Source organism: Neophocaena asiaeorientalis, unplaced genomic scaffold (genome assembly GCF_003031525.2).
Source record: "Neophocaena asiaeorientalis asiaeorientalis breed wild unplaced genomic scaffold, Neophocaena_asiaeorientalis_V1.1 scaffold46, whole genome shotgun sequence".
Classification (NCBI taxonomy): domain Eukaryota; kingdom Metazoa; phylum Chordata; class Mammalia; order Artiodactyla; family Phocoenidae; genus Neophocaena; species Neophocaena asiaeorientalis.
Window position 1 is genome coordinate 6,419,637 of NW_020175393.1, and position 17,808 is coordinate 6,437,444.

At 55.8% G+C, this 17,808-nt stretch overlaps 1 protein-coding gene across 2 annotated transcripts in view; it reads right to left on the minus strand.

Annotated features, from left to right (window-relative positions):
* Window positions 1–5,309: 5,309 nt before the first annotated feature.
* The window catches only part of KCNK5 (potassium two pore domain channel subfamily K member 5), a 36,535-nt gene continuing 24,036 nt past the window's right edge, over window positions 5,310–17,808 (minus strand). Inside the window, exons 2-6 of one of the 2 annotated variants that reach the window (XM_024766240.1) lie at window positions 12,120–12,292; window positions 11,755–11,866; window positions 10,411–10,577; window positions 9,933–10,101; window positions 5,310–7,790 (exon numbers count right to left, since the gene is read on the minus strand). In XM_024766240.1, coding sequence (XP_024622008.1) covers window positions 6,967–7,790; window positions 9,933–10,101; window positions 10,411–10,577; window positions 11,755–11,788 — 1,194 coding nt within the window. In that variant the 5' untranslated portion in view covers window positions 11,789–11,866; window positions 12,120–12,292 and the 3' untranslated portion in view covers window positions 5,310–6,966. The remainder of the gene's footprint in view (window positions 7,791–9,932; window positions 10,102–10,410; window positions 10,578–11,754; window positions 11,867–12,119; window positions 12,293–17,808) is intronic. The other variant, XM_024766239.1, reaches the window with a different exon arrangement.

A 17,808-nucleotide genomic window follows, 5' to 3' on the forward strand; every position in this document is an offset into this window, starting at 1 on the left:
CACAGGCAGGGAGGGATTGGCAGGAGATGCCAGAAACACGGAACAGAACTGCCCTCTGAGATCTCCAGCTAGGCATTTCCAGAACCTGGATATTTCTGGATTTTACCCCAGGTCTGCTAAGTCAGAATCTCTTGAGAACAGAGCTCGGGAATCCCCTGGCTACTGCTGGGTAGTCACCAGAGGGCTGGGATCTGCTGATTGGTTCACCTCACTGGTCCTGCAGAGGACAGGTAGCTGGGAGCTGCAGCCAGGGCACCCTCTTTGGGCCCCCTGGCCCTGGAGCCGGAAAGCCCTGCTCTGGCAGGCTTGTGTGGTAGTTACTAGCACAGGCTCCGGGGTCTCAGGTTTGAACCCAGGCTCTGCTTCTAGCTGTGTGACTTTGGGCAAGTTAACATACCCACTCTGTGCCTCCGCTTCCAAAGGGCGATAATAATACTGACTTCACAGCGTGGTGGGGATTAAATGAGATCTGAGGTCATGGGCAGTAAGCATACTGTAAATGGCCGAGGTGGCTTATTTAAGGCACAGGGCTAGATGGTAGCAGACCCCAGGCCTACCAGTACTGTTCAGACATAGCAGAGAGGACCAGAGACCCCAAAGTAGAAGAGACTTTGATATCTTAAGGTAAAAACTTCTGATCTTGCTTAAGGTAGGGAGCTCCTGGTAAGGAGTTTCTGCGCCTTCAAAGAGGCTGAGTCTCAGGGCAGTAGGTCCCGTTTGTGTCCATGTCCCAATCCCTCGGCCCGCTTCGGGTGCCAGTGCGGCTATAGTGGACAGTCCTGTACATGCTGCCCAAGCCCCTCCCCAGGGGTGCCTCTCTGCGTTTGCACCCCAGAACTTTCTCCGAAACCCGGAAGAAGGTCTCTTAGCCCCAGGGCAAGCCCAGCCAGTGTTCCCGTCAGCTATCGTTGCATAACAAACCACCCCAAAAGTTAGAGGCTTAGAATAACACCAATCATGTATTCTGAGATTCGGGGGATGGCTGGGCTCTCCACGTGGCCTCAGCTGGTGCTGGAATGTCCCAGATGGCTCCTCGGCTGGGCAGATCCCATCCAGGTCATGGGTCTCCAGGTACTTGGATTTCTTACCTTGCAGCTGGCTTCCCCGAGAGCACAAAAGAGGAAGCTGCCAGGCCTCTTAACACAGAAGGTCACTTCCAGGGTATTCTGTTGACCAAAACAGGCCCAGGGCCAGCCCATGTGCAAGGGAATGGACTCCACCTCTTGTACGGGGAGTGGCAAGGTCACTTTGCCAAGGAGAGTGTGGGACGGTGGCGTCTTTGGACAGTACAGTCTGCCACATCCAGCCTGTATAGGAGGGAGGTGGGGATTAATGTCCGTGGGGCCATCCTTAACCAACGAGGGTGGGAACAGGTGGATAAACGCAGGCCTCCTGTCCTTCAAAGGGACAATTCTGAGGTGCACTCGACAGGCTCTTCAGAGGGATCCCAGCGGGATTGAGCCCCAACTGCCCACAGTGGAACCAGCTCAACAATGCCCCCTTAATGGCCTTGTGCTCTTTCCCCATCTTTATCTCCCTCTACCTCTCTGCTACTTCCTCCGGCCATCTCCCAGCTCTGGTCTTAGGCCTTGCTCTCCTGGGCAACCAAACCAAAACACTCAGTTTCCTCATTTGGAAAAAAACCCTTAAATCAGGCTATAAAATATTGCACCTGGCTCCCGGGCTGATGACTAATCCCACAGGAATGGAGGTGAAAGGGCTTTGTAAACTGGGCGGCCCCGAAACCGAAGTGAGTGGTCACTGTGAGCAGAGGTATTCCCGAGGGAAGCACGGGGACTTGGGGGCTGCAGGGGTGGGACACCCAGGCCCCTGTCATCAGGGAGTGGTGACCAGAAGGAACGCTGCCGCCTTGGAGGCGATGAGAGGTGAGGACAGAGAGGTGGGGGGAAACGGGAAAGGGGGTGCAGACACAGGGGCTTCCTGGAGTGTGCAGAAGTAAGGAGTGCTGCGGCCCTGCCCTGCCTACCAGATTCAGGTGACTTGGCACAATGAAGTGACTCACCGGGCCGACGCAGCCTGTGACAAGGTCCCTCAAGATCATCCACCCAGTTTTGCAGGAACTTGCCCTCGTGGAATAAACTTCACCTCCTGAATTGGCCTCTTCCCGGGAGGAGAGGGACTGAATTACAATGGGAGGGTCCAGGATTCTGGTTCACTTGCCCTCCATTCAGTAAACATTGAAAAGCTGAGCCCTTTTCCACGCTGGCCAGCTTGTGGTCTGGAGCCAAGGTGAACAAGCCACTCCCTGCTCTCTCAGAGGCTCCAGACCCAGAGACAGCTTGCACAGCATCGAAGCAGCCGGCTTGCTGAGGGACGGGCTCTGGGCCTGGTGAGGGACATCTGACCCAGAATCCGGGAGCGGGGGCCAGGAACTGTGGAACTCTTCCCGGAGAAGCTGATGTCCACCTTTAACTCCAACAGGTCTTAGAACTCAGCTAGGAGAGAGGAAGGGCATCCCAGATGAAGGAAGCAGCATGGGCGGCCTGGCTCATTTGGGAAACTTCACTGTGTCTGGAGCCCAGAGAGGTGGGGGAGTAGGGGTAGGGGGCGGATGAGGTTGAAGAGGGAGACAGCACCAGGAGAGCAGTGGGAGCCCCAGAGGAGTTTAAAGCAGGAGATAAAGGGGGTCAGATTTGAGTATGGGCTCCAGCCTGCTGGTTGCAGTAATGGCCTGGTGGAGACCTGCTCAGGGGCTCCTTCATTCATTCAACAAGGGCTCAACCAGGCATCAGGCCCTGTGCTGCTGCGGGGGTCCAGGTGAGGGGCTGTAGTGGCCTGGATGGTGGCCAGGATGGAGAGAAGGGGCAGAGATTCTAGGGAGGCGCTCTCACTGTGTTACACAAACACATCCTGGCAATTCCCAAACTGGCATCTGGTTCCTGGACCAGCTGTGTATGAATTTGGAAACTGGGGACCTGTTATTTCAGGGGTGGACAGCTGATTGGCAGGGCTGAGCCCAAGCCTCAGGGGCCCCCAGAGAGGCAGCCATTCCTGGAGACCCACCCAGAGCAGCGCAGCCCAGCCTGCCTCCTTTCTCCCCCTGCCTTTGCCCCAGGCTCCAGAAAGCTTCCCCGCAATGGTGGCTGATAACCTTTCCAGCAAGGGGGTGAAACACCCCGGTTTCTTTTCCTAAGTGACTCCTGCAGGATCACACAGGAGCCAGAGGCCCAGCTGGGACCCAGAGTTTGTGCTTATTTCCTATTTCTGTGCTCCTCTCCCTCTCAGGTTGCAGGCTCTTTGGGCGTAGGAACTGTCTCCTCCATTTGACTGTGGGTTTTCTGAGGGTGTCTCCCCCAACACATCAGGAGCTTTCCGGAGGGTAGAAGGAAGAGCGGAAATGCTGCCATTTCATAGTTGTTTGAATTTGTGAAAAATCCTGTATTTGCCTCAGTCTCCTCATTTGTAAAATGGGGTTAATGATAACACTACCTGTTGTGAGGATTAAAAGACATAAGATAGAAGAGACATTAAAAGAGCCTCGGGGGTATGGGCAGGACAGAAATACCAAGCACAGACCATGAAAAACAGCTGGAAATGAGAGCAAAGGGAACCAAACTGTAGGCTCCATGAATAGGATCTCTGTTCATGTTACACGCTGCAGTTTTCTAGGTGGCTGGGACAGAGCCTGGTCCATGGTAGGTGCTGGGTGAACATTAGTTGAAGGAATGAATGGAGAGTACAGGTGGCAATGGTGGAGAGCAGGGTGCCAACTCACCACCAGGGTGGGAAGGCTTCCAGGAGGGGGCAGGGGAGGGCCCAGGCCTAGAGGGCTGCTGGGAGTAGGCATGTCTGCCTCAGAACTCATGAAACTCTGGGGGTTCAACAATACACCCCCGTAGTTCTGACCAGGTTATGAATCTGGTGTCAACAGTGGGATTTCCCTGCCAGGGTCCTCTCCCTCGACTTCTAAATCACTTCCTCCACCTGCCATCCCCCAACAGCTCATGGGCACAGTGACAGTGACAGGAGGGTTCACGCCCCTCCACACACGGTACCCCTCCTCTGCCCTTGATTCCTCAGGAATCCCTCCTGGGCTCCACCCTCTGCTCCAGCTGCTGTCCCACCTTGTTTCCAGACCTTTCACTCAGAAAGCGCACCACTTACCTTAGCCGCAGTAGACCAAAACTACACCTTAACCCCAGCCTTCCCTGCTTCTATCAACTATAAGCAACTCTGCAAAGCTGTGCCTGGTCAAGTTGTACTCTCTGAGCTTTCATCTCCTTCACAGCAAAGGGGGCCAAAAGCCCTGTGCCCCGGGGGGTGCTCCGAGCCGCCTGTCAGAGGGCTTTGTGAGAAGGCCAAGTGCCACGGTAGTAAATAGAATTGTTACCTTGAGGCTGGAAGGGGCTAAAGCAAAACCAGTTAAGTTTGAACCTGTGTGTGTGTGTGTGTGTGTGTGTGTGAGAGAGAGAGAGAGAGAGAGAGAGAGAGAGAGAGAGGAAAGTGGAAAGATGTTTTGGCAAAGGGATGGATGGTATCAAGTCATTACAGAACCTGTTGATATTTTAAACACATATGATCCTTTATAAATGCAGCCACACCCTCATGAAAAATGTGCTTCATTCCTGAAATCACAGAACTGTAAACTTTTCCCAGCAGACTGAAGATTTTAACCAATGTCCTGTGTGGTGTGGGAAGGGGACCCTGACACTGCTGTGGAAGAGGCCAATTTCTAAACCGTTGAGACCACAAAGTCTGACAAATCTTCCTGTTAAATGGATGCATATGGGCCCAGCTGAGCCTGTCCACTCTTCTTTCACGTCCTTTCCAGCCCACAGTGCCCAGCCCTTGAGCTCAGAAGGCCTGATCTCCGGGGTCCTTCCCTGGCCCACCTTCCTGAACACAGAGGCCCTTTCAGGGGACGCCAGACGTGCCACAACAGAGCAGGTGATTGTTAGCTGGTCATGGGGGCTGCATGGGTTTGAACCCAGGCTCACCATCTATGGAGATCTTCCCTAAGTCACCTTTCTGTGCCCGTTTCTTCGCCTATAAAATGGGGATGTAATACCCACCTCACAGGGCTATTGCAAGATCAAATGAGTCCATTCACATACTATTGAGCATAAAGCGTGTAGAACGGGGTCTGGCAGACTGGCGACATGAGCTGCTAGCCACGGTCCCCCCACTCCTCTCCTCTGTCCTCATTCCAACCTGTTAACTGTCACCTCCTCCAAGAAGCCCGCCCTGACCACATCTTACGTAGCCTGCCCCTTCTCCACCTCCCCACCTCTTTCATTTTCTTGTCCCTTCCACACCACCCCAGTTTTCCCTTTGACTCTCAAGTTAAAATAAATTACATTTGACATCATTGCCAGTATGTACATACAGTGTGTGTGATTCCAGGACAGCCAGCAACACCCCAGCCAAGTGGGGTCAGGAAAACTAAGAAGAGCTCGTTAAAACATTTCACAGAAAAACAGAAGGCCGCTCCTTCCCACCCTGATGCTGGGCCATCATACCCCTGGGTTATAGGCTAAGTGGGGATGGGTGGGGTTCTGGCCCTCTTTGGTCCTGCAGCATTGGGGAGGGGGTTGAGAGGCAGAGAGGGTGTCTGGGTGGCACCTCCTGCCCAGCATCCAGTCGCCTGCGACCAATGCCCCTCCCCAACTCTGACACCATGACCTTGGCTGAGGTCACCGAGAAAGGCCCAACTGGGTTGGGGGATAGGAGGGTGAACATTGGACATCCCGATCCTTGGGACCCCACTCCTGCACCTTTTCTCCCCTCTGGCTCTGAAGCCAACGAGAGAACAAAAAAACAGCAATTCATTTAAAAACTAACAAAACACAACATGCAGGGCAGAGTGGGCTGGCCCAAGGGTGCACCTCACGAAGAAGCCAAGAACTCTGCCAGCCCCTCACCAGAAACAGTCCATCTGCAGTTTCACATTATCTTTTGCTCCTCCCATTGCGAATCCTTTCTTTCTTGCACAGACAGACGGACAGAGACACACACACACCAAACAGCAGCTGGAGGGAGGAGGCTGATTCACATATTTGGACATTCCCCACTTGTGAGCCAAGAGTGATCTGGGGAGCGGTGAGGTCACGGGACGGAAGGGTGGAGGCAGGTTCAGCCGGAGCTGAGCCCACTCCTGCAGCTCCCCCGCTGCCAGCTCCAGGAGCCCCAGCCTCTCTTTCTGCCACCACTTCCTGGGAGGCAGAAGCCCACGCCTGCCATTGCTTGGCCAAAGGGTGTCTGGGACAGGGAACCGGACTCTGGGCTGCGCCCCATCCCAGTAAATCCACACAAGGGCTGAGATGCTGGGCCACACTTGGGACTTACTCTGAGTTCCCCGTAACGGGAGTGTTTCAGCACCTGCCTGTTAGCTCCCCTTCCCCAGATGGCCTCCTCCCTACTGAGGTCTGCAGTATGGGCGACAGCCAGGCAGACGAGGTGGGACTGGGGGACGGTTAAACACGTGCCCCAGGCGGGGCCCCACTACTGCTGAGGTGCTGAAGTGCCCAGCCCCCAACCCCACCAGGGTCTTACACCACCCTCACCCTCTCTCTGGCTCAGTGCTGGGCGCACAGGAACCTGCTAATACTGGTGAACTCAAACGGCCAAGGCCCCCAACCTAAGAGAACCGTGAGACAGTCTTAACCGAATGACTGGGCAACGACCCACGCAGGTGCAGGCCTCCCCGGGATCAGTCCTGCCAGCCCACGCGTCCGTGAACCACCAGATCCCCCAACCATGCTCAGGACAGACGCCTCCCGCTGCCAGGGCGCCCGTTCCGCTGGTGAACAGAGGCCCTGTCCTGGGTGCCCCATGTCTGACCGGTAGCATCTAGCTGCAGGGGATGAAGGTGAGGAAGGCCCCTGGCCCCCTACTCCCAGTTCCAGGGCCACACCCCACCAGGGGCCAGGGTCCCAGCCACAGTAGGACACCCCAGGTTGAGGAGAAGAGAAGCCATGGAAGGTGGGGTGGGGAGCCGGCCCCACCTCACGTGCCTTTGGGGCAGTTTGCCTTGTTGTACTCATTCATAAGCTGTTCGTAAGGCACGGAGAGCTCTGACTCAGTGCTGGTGAAGGTGGACTCATCCGACGAGGGGAACTCGCCCAGGTTCAGGGGCACCTCGGCCGTGGCCCCCTCCTGGGGCCTCTCCTCCCCAGCCAGGTTGTCCTCCAGTGAGGACTTGGAGGTGTCCTCGTCCGAGAGGCCGGCCTCCTCGTTCACAAAGGTGATGCTGACATTCTGGAAGATGAGCGGGTGGTAGTCCTGGGCGTCCCACGGCTCGCCCTCCTCGCTAATGCGGTCCAGCTGGTTAATGAGCACCTCAGAGGTCGGGGAGCCCTCCTCGGGGGGCCCCGCCCCGGCCTCCTCGCCGGGTGGCCGAGACACATGGCCTTTGCTCCTCAGCGTCTGGGACACCTCTTCCAGGCTGGGCACACGGTTCTTGGAGTAGACCACCAAGGGGGTCAGGGAGGTGGGCAGGGCTGTCAGCCCACCCCCCTGGGGCCCCAGGCCCGGCCCTGGGACCCGCTCCCCACCCCCGCCCGTAGTCTCCTCCTTTTTCGACAGAAAACTGAAGATGTTGACGTCCTTGGACGCCGCACCCCCTGCCACCTGCAGGGCCTTCCTGGAGTGTGGGGAGCTCTCGAAGGACTCCTTCCGGCGCCGCCGCCGCTTCTTAATGGCCTTGTGTACCTCCACAAACATGCTCACCTTCCAGTTGACAAACAGGGAGAGCCAGGCCAGCCCCAGGTAGATCCAGAGCTCCACGAAGTAGCGGTACAGGGCGTGGTAGTTGGCGCTGGGGTTCACACCTGAGGACGGGTCAGGAAGCCCAGAGGGTCAGGGAAGGGCCAGCGGGGACCCGGAAACACACAAAGGCCAAAAGCCGTGTCACCTGAAAGTGGACACAGTGCAAGAACACAGAACACCGATACGGATGCACCAAGAAAGAAAGGAGGCCTGTGCTAGAAGCCGGACGCCCCATCGTCCTGAGAACCCTGGCCTGGTCACTCACGTGCCTGTCCCAGACCCCTGCCTGAGCTTCCTCAACTATCAAAGGTCAGGAGAGTGTCTCCCTGGGGTGGGGGAGCTTCAAGGGGGAGGGGCTCTGGGGAGGCTGGTGATGGAGCCAGCACTCAGGTCAGGAGCTAAGCCATGAATGTCGGCCTTTCAATGGTTCACCGACACTGACACTTGGCTGTTTTGTGTACTTTTTGGGTGTACGTGTTACAGTTCAGTTAAAACCTGGTTAGAAAGTAAGTGACAGGGCAGCTGGCATCCTTAGTGGGGATGGACTCACTAAGTTAATATAAGTGAGGCTGACAGTTGGGCCCGGGATGTCCCAGAGCACGGGTCCTAGCAGGAAATATCCTGGACGGCCTTGATTCTCCTTCTGGTGACGTCTGGCCTGCCTCCTGACTTCCTGTATCTACCCTCGTCCTACTGGTTCCTTCTATGGCCTGGAGGGCTCTGCCCTCTCCACACCCCCACTTCCGTGGCCAGGCTCCAGACACCTGCTCCAGGGAGCCCTCCCAGGTCACCCTGCACAGCTCTGGTCACTCCCCTACCCTCCAGGATCACGGAGATTTCACTTTACACTTCCAGGCATGTTGATCCATATTGTTACGTATGGCGTCCCCCTTCCTGCCCTGAGACTGGGAGAAACTTGGAAAAGGAACTGGAGGAAGGGGGCCACTTCCGGAGTGGGGCTCCCTTAGAGCAAGGGCTGTCTCCCTTGCAGCCAGGAGGTGCTGTCAACCTTGCTCAGGACTCCGGTCCTAAGCAGGTTATGATGACAACCGGGGCACACTAATGTAACCGGGCCCTACCCACTGCACTCATGAATAGCAACTCATCTGATTGTCCAAAACCCTGTGAGGTATGCACCGTTACTTTTTTTTTTAAAACCAATTTTACAGATGGGGAAACTGAGGCAGTGGTTTGGTGTCTTGCTGGAGCTGAGAAAGTATGATTAAACACCCTTCCGTGCTTCCCTGATACGAAGGGTCCTCCTTAGCCTGCTCTGGGCCCCAACAGCTAGACAATGGCAGGGTTGTGCGTCCTTCTAAATTTCTCTCTTAAGACAGCAGGCTCAGATCTGCCAGGGTCAGTGGAGTGTTCAGGCCTCTCTTTCCTGCTTCTCCCACCCACTCAGCCGCCCCCTCCCAGCATTCCGAGTCTCCCCTTACAATGGGGCAGGAGGGTAGTGACCTGTCCCTGGCCCTAGGAAGGGGGAGGGGAGAGATCGGAGGTCCTGGAGCAGAGGTGAAGGTCAGCTGGGCAGGGCAGCAGGCACTGAGGGAGCAGCCACTGGGCCAGTGCAGCCAAATGGGGTGTCAGGAAGATTAAGAACCAAGATGCTGTGCAGGCCACAGGCACAGGGACATGAGTGGCTGGAGCCGACAGACAAAGGGGGCCAAAGAATCTTATCGCCCGTGTGGATTAAGTAGGGGAGGAGTGGGAGGGAGGGAGGGTCCGGGCCCCGAGGGAGCAGGGCAGCTTGGGGGAAGGCCTCTCTGGTCTTTAAGCTGCCAGTGGCAAGAGCAAAGTTTCTGGTCTCTGAGCCAAGCGTCCAGCACAGCCCCCTCAGCGCCTGGGAATGATGGGAGGAGGCAGCTGTGACGTGGACCCTGCAGGCAGAAGGCTCTACCTCCAGCCCCCAGTGCACCTAAGCACCTAAGCTCAGGAGACGGGGGAGAAGAGAGGAAGAGACCAGACGCCAAACACGAACAGAGAAGAGGAAGGGAAAATCCACGTTCCAAGAAAGAGAAATAGAAAACGTCTGCAATTATTCTGTGCCTTGGTTTCCTCTTGCAACTGGCAGGATCCCACTGGGTGGAGGCCCAGGACACTGGACGCCTACCAGGGCCCCCGGTAAAGGCCAGCTGCATTGAAATTGGAGGAGAAGCAGAGAAAGACAGGGTGGGGAGGCAGAGGCAAGGGGCAGGACTCACCGGCCACGAAGTCGCCGAAACCGATGGTGGAGATGGTGATGAAGGAGTAGTAGAGGCCCTCGATGTAGTTCCACTCCTCTGTCACCATGAACACGAAGGGTGGGATCACCAGGTGGACCAGCACGCCCCACAGGATGAAGATGGCCGTGCACGTGATCTGCGCCTTGCGCTGAGGGGAAAGGGTAGGGAGACCAAGTCAGACGGTGGTGGAGACCGGGGGGAGCCCAGCAGAGCACCCAGAGGGCCGAGGAGGCAGCCAGAGGTGAGGCCGGTTGGGCGCCAGGCCTGGGAGGCTCACTGCCCAGGGGAGGGGGGTGGTGGTGATGCTCCCAGCCTCACCCAGGAGGGCAGCAGGCTCTGAAACTGCTCCCCTGCCACCTGTCCTGACACTTCTGTCCAATTCTTAGATCCTTCCCACCCCCTCATCACCTGCCAGGGTCCCCCCATCTCTGCCCAGGACCTAGGGGTGGGGACATACCAGGCTCACGCCTCTCTTGGTGAGGAACTGGCCCAGCCTCTTGGCACGTCCCCCGAAGAACTTGCCCAGGGCACTGATCCATGTCAGACAGAGCGGCACCCCAAAGAGACCATAGAAGACACAGAAGAGGCGCCCGGCGGGGGTCTTGGGGGCCACGTTGCCATAGCCTGAGGAAAAAGAAGAGAGTGAGGCCAACAGAGCCACGGCGGGGGTGATGGACCCAGACTCGGAGTGGCACCTGCCTCGGCCGCCCCCGCCACACACCCAGCCCGAGGAAAGCCCATTCCCTAAGACCACGTGACACTGATTAATATCAATGCTTCAGAAATGAAATTTCCCTTGACCATGCTATGATCGGGATCATTTATAGCAATTATGACGGTATGTCTCCTCCGTCAGACTGGGAGCTCTCTGAAGGCGGACTAAGCCTCCACCATCAGCAAGTCCTCCACGAGTCCGTATAGCACCCTTGCGCAAGCTACAAGGTACAAGTTAGTAGTTTCTCTGGGTAGACACCCCAGAAGCACTGTGGTAGACGGTCTCCAAAGACGGCGATTCTTAATTCCGTCCCTTCTTATGCTCACAACCAGCTGGCCTCTGATTCCCCTCCCTCTGAATCTGGGCTTTAGTGACCTGTTCATGGAATGTGGCAGAAGGGACCCTGAGTCAGTTAAGTCCTTATCAGAAGCCTTGTTGCTTCTCCCCTTGATCTCCTGAAATGCTCACTTTGGGGAGTCTCCCTCTTGAAACCCAGCTGCCATACTGTGAGATGCTCAATCATCCCCAGCTAAGCTCCCCAGCAACAGCCAGCATCAACTACCAAACATGCGATAGAAGAAGCCATCTTGGACTTCCAGCCAACTGGGCTTTTTTGGATGACCACGGCCCCAGCCACTCCAACTACTATGGCATCAGAGACCTCAAGCAAGAACCAACCAGCCAAACCCCATCAACTCACAGAATGGCCAACAATAATAATAAATCGTGTTTTAAGCCACTAACTTCTGAGGTGGTTGGTGATGCAGTCATGGATGACCAAAACAGACACCCAGACTGGTGAATAAGCACGGGGTGCATTTGTGCAGTGAGCAACCTGCTCGAACTCTGGCTGTCAAGCTGTGTTGTTTCTACTCCAAAGCCCAGGTCAGGACTTCTAGAAAATAGTCTCCTAAGCATGGCCAGTCACCAAGGACTTACTAAATCTCCAGGGACGTGTCAGAAGGGCAGAGTGCAGCTGGCCTGATCTTAACCTTGACAAGGCCATGTGACCAGAGCTGGACTCTTACAAGATTCTGGGGAGCTCGGACGTGGAAGTAGGTATCCTGAAGGTCCCAGAAGACTTACCGATGGTGGTAATGACCGTAGCTGCAAAAATCATTGCGTTGGGCCAGTTCCAGTTGTTGAAGGTCTGGTTCCCTGTGATGGCCACACCCTGTCCTGCAGCATCAGATACTATCTAAAAAGAGAGACACAATGAAGGTCAGAGAAGAGGTCAGCACTTTATAAACTTCCTTATAAGCATTCTTATTTAATCATCACAATAACAAAGTGACAGTTACTGTCTCCAATTTATAGGTGGTGAAACATTTTATAGAGGATCAGAGAGGTTAAGTGATTTGCCCAAGGTCACACAGCTGGTAAGAATATGAACCCTGGCAATCCGGCTCCAAAGTGCCTTCTCTCACTGAGCCAGTGCTTCTCAAACTTACTAGAATCACCTGGAGGACTTCTTAAGTACAGCCTGCTGGGCCCCACCTCCAGAGGTTGATTGAGTAGGTCTGGGAGGGAGTCAGAGAATGTGCATTTCTAACAAGGTTCCAGGTGATGCTGATGTTGTGGTCCCGGGACCACAGTTTGAGAACCGCAACAGACTCTTCTGCCTCTGAAAGAAGGCAGATGTGATGCAGACAAACAGGAGGACCTCCGGAAAAGCATTCTACTGCAGGGTTGGCCTGGGAGGGACTGCCCCCCACACCCGACATGCCTTTCACCCCCACTGTCAGGACACCTGCTAAGGTCAGCTCGGTAAGCTCTTGGGTCTGTCCTCCGAGGGCGGACATATCAGCTGGCCTCCTTTCTCCCATGCCTGGGACTGTCCTCTCCCCCCTACAAGCTCCCCCTTCCCTCCCTTCTCTGGATCCCTTTCTCTCTGCCCTGGGCTGAGCAACTTCAAGGTTTGGGCCAGGACAGGTCATCAGAAGATGGTGTGTACTTTTCAGGGTGACAAATTCATGCTATGAGTCCCCACGGAGCTCCCGGCAACTATGGGTAGCAGCAGGTGAGAGGTCACCTGGGGAAGTACACTGGGAGGCACCCAGAGAGGCCTTCCTTAACTGTTCCAGGAACACAGGCAGCTGCCAAACCTGCTCACCGCCCAGGCCCTGCCCGTACCCCATCCTCCTGCACTACCTCCCTTCACCCACACCCACCACTGGCAGGACCCGGACCTCAGAAGGTGGCTCCCGAGGAGGGGCCAGGATCCACTCTCAATTTGGGGTCCTGCCCCTGCCCCCTAGGAGAGCCCCAGGATGGACCAGCTAAGAAACCAGAAACTCAGCCAAATTGCCTCTAAAAATCAAGCCTAGGACCGAGAAAAGACAGGAGTGAAGGATGGAAGCAGGAGGGAGATGGAAAAACCGGAGTTCTCCCTGCGGCAGGACTGAAGTTTGGTGAGAAAAGAGGGAAGGGTGGGTTGTCCTGAAGGAATGTGCAGTTTGCAGCGGCAGGCCTGTGTAAACGGATCTGCAGACTTTGTAAGGAATTTTCCATGATGACGTGCTCATCTGACAGGCCGTCAAACCACAGGGCTCACCGCCCTGCCTCCCCCTGCCATTTCCTGAGCATCTCTCTGCAAAGTGGGAAGTGGGGGCGGCTGCCTTCACCTGCCCTCAGAGAGCGGCCGCCAAGCCGGCCAGGCCACTTCCACGCAAAAGCACCAGGACGTTCAGATACAAAGAGGCCAACAGGTCTATCCTGTTGGAGGTCCACTCAAAAGGTTTTCTAAACCATGAAATCCACGTTCGAAACAGGAGAATGAAAAGTCCCAGGGCCCTGAATGTTAATGTTAAACAGATGGCAGGGAAAGCAGAACTACCGGCTCCCTTTGGCCGCAGCCTTTGTTATCTCAGATATCCATCTTGGGGGGGGGGCATGGGGGGGGTTAGTGCAGCATTGTCAGGAAGCACAGCCCAAGACGGATGACAACTGACCAGGAAATCGTGGGCCTGGGGCACCACCCCTGGTCATCCCCATGGAATCCCGGAGGAACAGGAAAGATGTCAGAAGACAAGTTGCCCCCCGCCACCCTACCCCCCGCCTTCTCATACGAACGAAAAGGATGGATTCTAGAAACTCAAACCTGAACTCTTGCTGACTCTTCTTTGGAGACAGCAGAACGTTTGGCATATTCAAAGAGGAAGTGGTGGGCACTGGAAGCTACTAGCACAGGTTCACCAGAGCAAGTCGTGCTCAGCTAAGTGCATCTCCCACTCCAAAGAGGCTGCAAAGCCTTGAAGTTCAGTGGAATGCAGTCAGTCTGGATAGCAGCAAGGCAACTGAACAGATGGGCTTAAAGATATTCACGTGGACAAGACAGAGAAATGTAGGGAGGAACCGGGGTTAATCCGGGTCCACGTAAAGGCAGATAAACAACCCCAAGAAGTACTGATCATTATCTGCCTGGCCTGAGGTCTCCATTAAGCCAAAGGCCAGGCCTCTTCAGCCTTTTAATCCACAACACAGTAAGGACAAAGATGGCTGACCAGTTTCATCTACAAAGGATGCAAAACTGGGACAAGGCTGGGGTGGGAAGATAGCTAACACACTGCAACGGCAGTTTGGGACTCAAAATCATCTGGACTGGAAAAATGGGCCCAAACTAACAAGATATGGCTGTCTTTTAAATTTTTCATGTCTTACACTTTGGGTTAGAAGGCACTGACCCATACAGGGTTGAAAGGGAAAGTCCTTGGGTTTCAGCTGACCACAAACCAACCAACCAACACTGGTATGGCTGCCAAAAGAAAAGCAAATACAATCTCAGGCAGTGTCAATACCTTCTCTCTTCAGGGCTGGGAGGCAACGAGCCCACTGTCCTCTGTAGGTGAGGCCACATGGGGGGCACTCTGCTCCATTCTTGGGTGTCGGACTTCATGATATGTTAACCGGTGGGCCAAGGTGCCAGAGGGAACGGGGGTGGCTGTTTTGGATAACGAGCTACCTCAGAATGGATTGCCCTTGGCAGTCCTCCATTTCCGATCATGGAGAGTGTTTAGACCCAGGGAGACCAGCACACATCAGCGATGGTGAAGGTGTGACTGGAACAGGGGTTCTCAACTGGGGTGGTAGCACCCTCTGGAAGTGTTTGGAAATGCTGCCTATGTGCCGGGTACTGGTCCGGGCACCAGGGAGAGAGCAGTGAAGGGACGAAATCCCTGTCCTCCCCACACATCTACTCTAGTGGATGCTGGGGGTGCTCCTGACATGAGGTGAGCGGGGACCAGAGAGGTGAGATGCCCTGCCACCCACAGGACAGCCCCACACGCCACGTCCACGCTGCCCCCACTGAGATAACACTGGATGGATTGCCAAAGGTGATCTGTGACTTGGGAATCGCTTAGTAAGGGCTAAGGAGACAACAAACGTTAGAGCTGGCAAAACAGGGTAACTGAAGAGGGCATTATGGTTGGGAGCTTTGCAGTAGAAAAGCTGGCTTCCTGCTCTTCACCCCACCAAGGATGTGTCCTTTGGGGCACAGCCCTCAGACCCAGCCTCTGCCCTGGGTTATCAGGGAGCCACAGCCCCACGTGCTGTCCCCCTGACCTCCATTATCTCTCCATGGTCACCCAGAGGGGGGGCAGACAAAGGGGACATTCTGAAGGGCCCTAAGTCCCCCAGGGCCAGAAGCACCACTCACCCTGACAACAGGCCAGTGGCGGTAGTTATGTCCACTGGTCAGGTCAGGAGACTGTGGCTGAGAGGTTAACTGGCAGAACTGGGCCAGGTTCTAGACTGTCTCTTGCAAGTCAGCCGGGCTCCCCACCTCTCTCCCTTCGCTGCTCTCCCTGTCCCTGGACGCCCCCAGCACCCCTGTTGTTGCCTTCGCTCTGCCCACGGGTCCCAAGCAGCTGGCCTGGGAATCAGCCTGGCTCCATCCCAATGCTGGGGAGACAGGCAGGATTTTAGGGCTGCTGTGTATCAGATGCCTCTTGTTGGGGCTTATCTATATGTTCCCTGACGGGCTCTTCCTGCGATTCTGCCAGGCATCACTTGACAGAGGAGGAAAGCTAGGCTTGGGGAGCAGAGGTCCGGATGTGAACTTGGGCTGCCTGCTCCCTGCTCCCACCCCGTGTTGCTGTGGCTTCAGTCGGAACACCTCACTGGTTACGGTCAGGGTCCCACTGGCCGGTGGAGAGGTCCCCCAGAAGAGAGGGGCTTGACCCAGGACTGAGGCCATCCCTGGGTGAGGGGGAGCCACTGGACACAGCATCCCGTCCCCCGGGGTTAGGGAAACAGCTTTCTCAGGAGACGGCCCCTGTTCAGTCACAGGATTCTTTAACTTGGCTTCCAAATTCACACAAGACAATATCTTCATTTTCCACATGTCCCTAGAGAGTGATGGGAGAGGGGGATGCCGCACACAGCCCAGGCCCGCCTCTGGTTTGAGGATGGAATAGAGCTCTCCTCCCCACCCGTCACCCTCATAATAAAGCGGCTGTGATTTACTGAGAGGTGCCTTCAGCTCATCTTTAAGGAGGAAAGAATCCTGCTGGGAAGACACCATAATCTTTTCCATTTTGCAAACGAGGACTTAAGTCTGAGAAGTTAAGAAAGTAGCCTAAGGTCAGGATGCTAAAAGCAAGGAAGCCAGGAGTAGAGCCTGCCTCATCTGGGCCCTGGCCGCTGGTACCCCACCCCTGTCCCACACAGGCCACAGGAAGGAGGCCAGTGCATACCTCCACCCCTTCGCACCACCTGGAAAAACAGTGCCCTAAAACCAGCCCATCCACTCAGACCTGAGCCCTCCGGGGGGAGACATTCCCGCCCCTGCCTGTGGCTCAGGCAACATGCTGCCCCAGACACCACCCTCCCAGAATCTCGCTGTCCATGCAGTCTGGGTTCCCCACGGCGCCTCATCCCCCAGGGGTCCGGGGTTTCCTGTGCGGAGGCAGTGCCAGGCCTCCCCATCCTGGAGATTCATTCTGCAGAGTTGCAGGGAGGGCACATCCCGTACCTGCTGCCCACCTGCAGACACGGGCAGCGGGGCTGAGGTCGGGCCTTTGCCTTCATCAGGCCAGTGGGGAAAACAAGTCCAGGTGGCAGCCTGCCTGCGGACAGCAGCTAGGGGCACCCACAGGGCCACCGCCCTGCCTGCCTCCAGCTCCCGCGGCAGACCTCACGCTCAGGTCACAGGGGCCCCTTCCTGCCATGTAGGATCGGCCTCCAGGATGCCCTGGATGCCAGCCTCCACCGGATCCGCGCTGCGTCGAGGTACACAAGCGGACGCCCCTCACCATCCTTGGCTGCATCCATCCCTAATTCATTCCGCCTCCGTTCACTTGGTCCCTCCGGCCTGGAAGGGGAATGAGACCAATGTCATGTGTGCACGGTGCTTGGCGGAGTAGGAAGAGCCTTTAATGTCCCTCTCACCTGGCCCTCCCAGCCACCTTGGGAGGTGGGCAGGGCATGGTGGATTCCTCCTCCTTTCATAGATGATAGCTCCTATTTGAATAGTAGCTGATATCTGAGCACCTATTTTATGACAGGCACAATCACAGCACTTTAAATCACTCGGCTTGTTGAGTCTTTACAACCTTGTAATGTAGGTACTCTCACCTCCATCTACAGCTGAGGAAAATGAGGCACAGAGGCTAAGTAAGTAACTTGCTAGGCAGTGGTGGAGCCGGAGAGTGAACCCAGGCAGTCTGGCTCGTAACCCCTGTGCTGTCCACAGCTGGGGAGAGGGGACAGGGGGTGCAGGGTGGGCTTCTCAGCTACAGAAGTGAAGCCGGGTCTCTAGAACACAACCAGGCAAACGCAAGGGAAACATCCATGGGAATGCAGAGATCACCCCCCAGAAGGTAAGCTCCATGAGGGCAGGACTTTTATCTGCGGTATCCCCAGAGCCAAGGACACTGCCTGGCACATAGTAGGTGCTCAACAAGCATTTGTTAAAGAAGTGAGTAAACGAACTTGAATGAATGAGGATATCTTCTCTGACCTCGACTGACTCACCCTCTCATGTCCTTCCTTCAACACCTTCCTAGCATTATTCTGCAGGTGGATTTAATAAATTCATCAGCAACAAGGGGCAGGGCTTTATCCAGCAAGAGGGCGGGAAGCACAGTCAGACCCCAGTAAGAGTGTGGCTGGCGGGGTCAGGGGGTGAATGCAGGGCAA